The following is a 6,144-nucleotide window of genomic DNA, read 5'->3' on the forward strand; positions in this document are numbered from 1 at the left end:
TCACTTCTAAAGCCCCAGGGACCGGGGCAGTAAATTAGTTCTTTAGCTAACCCCAGCATATTTAACAAACGCCTCTTTATAGCTGTTATGTTGATGAATGTGCGCTGCCCCTGCCAAATAAACATATAATCAAGTGATAAAATAATGAATGAATTCCGAGTGGAACAACCGTCTGTGACACCTGCCAATTCCATCACCTCTGTGGTGAGTTTGTGCATGTGTGTGCGCGTGTGTGTGTGTGTGTGTGTGTGTGTGTGTGTGTGTGTGTCCACTTTTGTGGCAATGTGTGTTCAATGCTCACTCGCACATGGAACAAAGGACATACATTCGGACCACACACACTTGTTACACACGTGTGCGGCATAAATGGGAAAGGAGGCCAAGCTCTTCCAGGTGTGTGTGTGTGTGTGTGTGTGTGTGTGTGTGTGTGTGTGTGTGTGTGTGTGTGTGTGTGTGTGTGTGTGTGTGTGTGTGTGTGTGTGTCGGTGGTGAGAACCTGAGGCTCGGACAGATCTGTCTGTTCACATGTCTGTATTTACACAGTCCAGCTGCATACCTGTGTGTCCATCCACCGTCTGAAAGCCCGGAAGACAAACAGAGCTGAGAGCACGCCAGCCCCCCCCCCGCCCCCCCAAGGCCGCTTTGGCCGCCTGCTCCTTCTGTTTTCTGCCACATCAGCTGAAACCTCCTTTCGCAGCTCCTGTTGCTCTCAGCTCGTAAAAGTTACACACACACTCGTCTGTTTTTACCGAGGAGAAGGGTGGTCGTACGGGGAAGACGGAGCGCGGGAGGAGCTGCTGCTTTCTTCAGCAGGGCAGCCCGAGCGTTAAGATTTGCTTCCTTTCTTTAGCTGCTTTCCACTTACATTCCCTTCCTTTGTTTTTAACATCGACTCCTAAATTTAAAGAAAAAAAAAAAAAGAACCCAGTGGATATTCTCTAATCATTTAGCCTAAGGAAGCGTGCAGGCTTACCAGACTCCTGCTTACTTATCCACACAGCACAGAAATGCCTCAGTGCATGCATGCATTATTCATGAATGGGAAACCTATGGGTGGATTTCACAGGGTGGGGTGTGGGGGGTTGTGTGTGTGTGTGTGTGGGGTGGGTGAAACCGGGTGCGGAGCTTCGAAACATGTAAGCGATCAATAAATGGGTGTTGGAATGCTGTTCCTTTGATACGACACCGTGTTCGACCGACTAACACTCATTCCTGTGTCTGCGTTCAATCCCAGAATGCACTGAGACGACTTCTCGCTTGTGTTGGTCTTTTTTTTTTTTTTTTTTTTTTGAAGGGGGGGGGTCTTTTCTCTTTTTTTTTTTATATTTGAAACACTTAGCCTACTTAGCTGGTCTGTTATCTGGCACCAATTAGCCAGCAGTTAATGAATTATTGAGAAACAGGCGGGGGGGGGTTAAATTTTAATGGGCATCTTGGGGGAACAGTTGTATTACAAGTCAACAGGAGCGCCGAGCAGAGACACCCCCCCCACACACACACACACACACACACACACATCAGCCTTTTACAATAATCTACAGTCATTTATTAAAGTATGAAAAGACAGTAGAGTCAGGAGTAAGAACCGAATTTGCACCAAAAATGGACGGAAAATGGCAAAAACTGGATCTGCACACGTTGGTGTGCATCCACTAATGTGATCCACAGCCTCTGCCCCCTCCCTTTCACCCTTTTCACCCCCCCCTGCTTTCCCTTTTCCCAAAAACTCCGGAGCAGTAATGTAAGTTTCGATCTTTCATTAGGGCGGCCGTGTCGGGCCAATAATAGGAGATGCTGAGATAAGGATAATGTATGTCTGCGGGGGGGGGGGGGGGGTCGCTCCTCAAGGTGATCGTTCTGGTTCAGTTCCCTCTTCCTCAAGCAGAACCAGTATTGGCACTTGAGACTTAACTGGCATTGATTTACTCGGGGTTAGGACAGTCTCCAGCATCCCTCTTGCTCTCTCCATCGCTCCTTCTGTTTCTCATTCAACTTTTTGGCACATGTCCGTGTTTATATTCCTCCCCGTGAAACACTTTCCCTCCTCTTTCCCGCCAGGGTCGTAGTAATTTCAATTGATGAAGGAGTCGATTAAAGAATAGATTCAGTTTTACTTTATGGCTGAAATCATTCTGATATTGTATTTCGCCACGCCTTACGGAAGGCCCGATCGCTTTTAATTATCGTGCACTCCAGGAATTAATCAAGTGGGGGAGTCTGAGGCCTGAGTTTCTTCCGTTACACCCACGGGTGCCTCCTTTTCTTCCTCACCCCAGTCACTCCTATCACATCTAGGAGTGCGTCAGCGGCTGCTGTAGCGCTATAATTAGTGGCTGGATGTGACACATGTTTCCAATTTGCTACGTCTGGTCACTGCAGTGGAGGAAGGGGGGGTGTGACGAAGCCAGGGGTACAGATAGAGATAGAGGTAGAGATGGACGGGTAAGTGACAAGAGGGGAAAAGGGGTGCAGGAGATGGGCCGGGAGGGCGGAGACAGCCTGGACAAATAGAAGACAGAGGGGAGGAAATCAGAAGAGAGAAGAGCCAAGGGGTGGGGTCGGGGGTGTGGGGGGGTGGATGCGGCGAGGAAATGAAATAAGCCTGATTGCTCACGGAGGCGGAAAGAAAGATGGCAGGAGAGGTGAAGGAGGGAAGCTGCAGGTGGACGGTCTGAGCTTCAAAGCATCATATCTAGCAGAGGTCAGGGGGTTAACAACGTGACAGTCCATTTGCTGCACAGACATGATGTGAACCATACATGCTTCTCCTGCACCTGATTGATGAACACTACTGCTTCGAGCTTACTTTTCGCCTCATTTCAGAAGAACAAACCAGATGTGTGTGGGCTCTGGAGATGCGCACTATTTGGACTGGAACTGGCTCCTAACATTTCAGTCCAGTGCAAACACTTCTTTTTGCCCCAAGGCAGCTGAAACTTCTGCTCCTTGTCACATAGAAGACGAGAAAAGTTCATGAAAGAGTGTAAAAAAAAAAATGGGGGGGGGGGCAATAAATAAACAGGAGGTATACCTAAGCTGATTAACTATGAATAGTAAGACGCACAAATGCGCCTAAAAGTTCACAATAGGGTTTATATTTTGGGTATGTGAGTAAGTCGGTGGAAATTAATATGGAGGTTGGTGTGGAAAACACCTCCCCTCTAACAGCCACCCCCCCCCCCCCCCCCCCCCACACACACACACACACTCTAAACTCCATCAGGAGACAACAGTGCAGGATCACCTGTAAGGCTTCAAAAGCTCAGGGAGAATTGTCCTTCCATGTCGACACACTGGTGACAAAAAGCCCCTCATTAAAGGCTTCATGCCTGGCTCCACAGCGGGGGGCCCACACAGTCACATTTATGGAGAGTGGAAAACCTGGGGAGGCCATTGCCTTACAGAGCACAGGCGCATTAAAAACCCGTTAGTCTATGAGGAAGCTTCTGGTTTGGGTGTGAACTGGTCAGGTTTGGTAGGTGAGCAAACCGGTTCTATCTGTTTGTGCTGTTCTTTTTAAGAAGAGAGTAATGTATGCAAATTTACAGGGAATTGGAGCTACCAGTGTTCCCTTTGAGCTGGTGGCCTATTTATTCTATTTATTAAGCTGAAAAAAATGTCAGTGTCCCAGTTTGTCTCCAGAAATGTAATCAGGATTTGCAGACTTGAAGCCTGGTGTCACCTCCACACAAGCCGCCTTGTTATTCTCCCGCCTTCCTCCCTCACCTCCACCAGGCGTCTATTCACACTGAAATTGGCAGAGGTGTGAGAAAAACGGTGTAGGTCGTTAAAGCCGGACTGCCAGAGGTGTTTAAAATGACATTTCCTCAGCTAATGCCTGACACCTTCTGCAGAGGAATGAAGAAATGCAAATGAGTGTAAGCCTGGTGGGTGCAAGGGCGTGTTTGAGAGGCCTGAGGCCGGGGGGGCTGGACGCTAATCAAGGTCACCCAGCAGCACCAATTAGTATTATCCTACACATAGTCTCCATATATGTGATCCACTTCAGACTTCATCAACCAGAGGAGCAGCTGGATCACCCACAGGAGTCCATGTGAGTGAGACAAATTCAGAACAGCTGTGAAGGAGAGCGGCCTGTCCGGCCCCAAGTGTTCCTGCATTTATCAAATTATGCTGTTTGTGCTGGAGCTCTATTAGATTATTAACAATAACCAAGGGTCGACAGGACAAAAAGGAAATAAGAAATAAGCAATCCCCTCTCAGGGGGATGGGTGGTCGTCCTGCGCCCCGAGGTGAATTACTGCCCAGAGTGAACTTTACGCAGTCTCCATCAGCGTCAACTCCAGACACCAGATCATACAGATCGGTTATCTGTGACTGGAAAGAAGCTGCGCGTCGTATTTCCAAATTAGAATAACTATTTTTTTTTTTTTTTGTTTTGTTTATTTGCCCTTTAATGTGAGCTGGAAACTTGGAAGTTGGAACACGCAACAGTGCAAACGGAGGATAAACAGAACCGCTCGTACCTTTCGTTCAGGGAGTTCCAGTAGATGGGCTCCATATTGCTGGCCGCTGTCCCCAGTAAATCCAGTAAGAATATCAGCAGGATCCTCAATCCATTCCCGCTTCTTCGACACGCCATCTCAATCCTGACACCCAACATATGTAACCCCATTTAAAAGAAACTGGCGATATTTTCTGTGCTTTTTCTTTTCTTTTCTTTTTTTAAAGGCTGTTTGCAAAGCGACTCTCCAAACAATGGATGTGCGACTCCAGCAGACCAGGCTATAGGTAGAGGCAGTCAAAGTGTGTATTGGAGCACCGCTGTGTGCAACCTCATGGATCCACAGTTCGTTTAAATGGAATCAAAACCAAAAGCCCAGGCTTTGAAACAGGAGAAACTTTCAACCCGTGTGTGGATCTCCAAAAACGACGGGCTTTCTGTGCGTCCTCTGTCGCGCTATTTCAGTGCCAATCCCATGACTTTCCCATTAATTTGTCATTAGTCCTCGCTTTTCCAAACCAGTGATCCTCGGCTCAAATATAACTCCACTCAATCGAATTTTCTGAAATTTAACGCCACCAAAGAGCTTTTTTCTTTTTCTTCTTCTTCTTCTGCCTCTCGATGCGCCCTAATTGTGTTTTATACTAACAGTGTTCCCTTGTTCTCTGTTCCGACTCTGTGTGATTTCTCTCCCATTACCTTGTTTTTTCTCGCAAGACGATCTACCTCCAGACATATCAGGCTGAGAAGAAAGGTTGTCAGTCTGTTCAAGAGAGAGCAGCGCAGATCGGGCCACAAACTATCAAGGTAAAGCTTTAACATGCAAAAGATGCCACTCGTGTCCGCGGCTCCATCCTCATAAAGACATGTTGATACTCGGTGCGCTCAGTCAAAGCGCACGACAATCCTTATTTCCCCCCCTTTTTTTTTTCTATAGTTCTACAATGCACAGGTTGTAAATCCGCAAATCCTTCAGCAACGGATTCGTTGAAAATATAGAAGAAAATCAGGATCCAAATCGACGACTAGTCCAAAGAATTAATGCACGTTGCAACACAAGAAAACGGGAACAGAAACAACCCAAAGAGGGAGGAAAAACGTCCCCGCTCCGTAAAAAAAAAAAAAGAAAGAAAAAAAAAAGAAATAAAACGCAAAACAAAGGCCAACGTAGAAACTTGTGAAATGATTTTTTCTTTTTTTCTTTTTTTTTTTAGAAAAAATAAGATGCGACGTGAGTATCAGTCCCCTTTTGACGCCTTGTGTGATTCAGCGCATCGTTTGGAGAGGTGGACGTGTCGCTTCTTGGCCAGAGAAAAGCGCGTCAATTCGTTACCTCATCCGTCTCTCTGTCTCAAAATCCCACTGGTTTGACTTGCCCTAATGCTCGAAGCACATTGACAGACCGACTGGCTTGTATGAGAGGAGGAGGAGGGAAAAAGGGGACGTGGATGAATAGAAAAAAAATCCCCATCCTCCGACTGGCAGGCAGTGCGCACTGACGGAGCGCAATTCTTCCAGGATTTTTCGGAGGGGCGGTATCGAGTCCTATTCAGCACCTCCTCTCTCCTCCTTCTCTCTGAGTTTCAGGGACCCCCTGACTCGGACCTCTGGACTCCCTGGCGCTGTATTCTACCTCTTTTCAAACGCCGAAGAAGCCCCCCCCCCCAGCCCCTCATTCA

At 47.4% G+C, this 6,144-nt stretch overlaps 1 protein-coding gene across 1 annotated transcript in view; it reads right to left on the reverse strand.

Annotated features, from left to right (window-relative positions):
- The window catches only part of efnb3b (ephrin-B3b), a 78,696-nt gene extending 72,843 nt beyond the window's left edge, over positions 1 to 5,853 (reverse strand). The window contains exon 1 of the mRNA XM_068308561.1: positions 4,488 to 5,853. Coding sequence (XP_068164662.1) covers positions 4,488 to 4,636 — 149 coding nt within the window. The 5' untranslated portion in view covers positions 4,637 to 5,853. The remainder of the gene's footprint in view (positions 1 to 4,487) is intronic.
- Between the last annotated feature and the right edge of the window lie 291 nt (positions 5,854 to 6,144).

Source organism: Antennarius striatus, chromosome 23 (assembly GCF_040054535.1).
Source record: "Antennarius striatus isolate MH-2024 chromosome 23, ASM4005453v1, whole genome shotgun sequence".
Classification (NCBI taxonomy): domain Eukaryota; kingdom Metazoa; phylum Chordata; class Actinopteri; order Lophiiformes; family Antennariidae; genus Antennarius; species Antennarius striatus.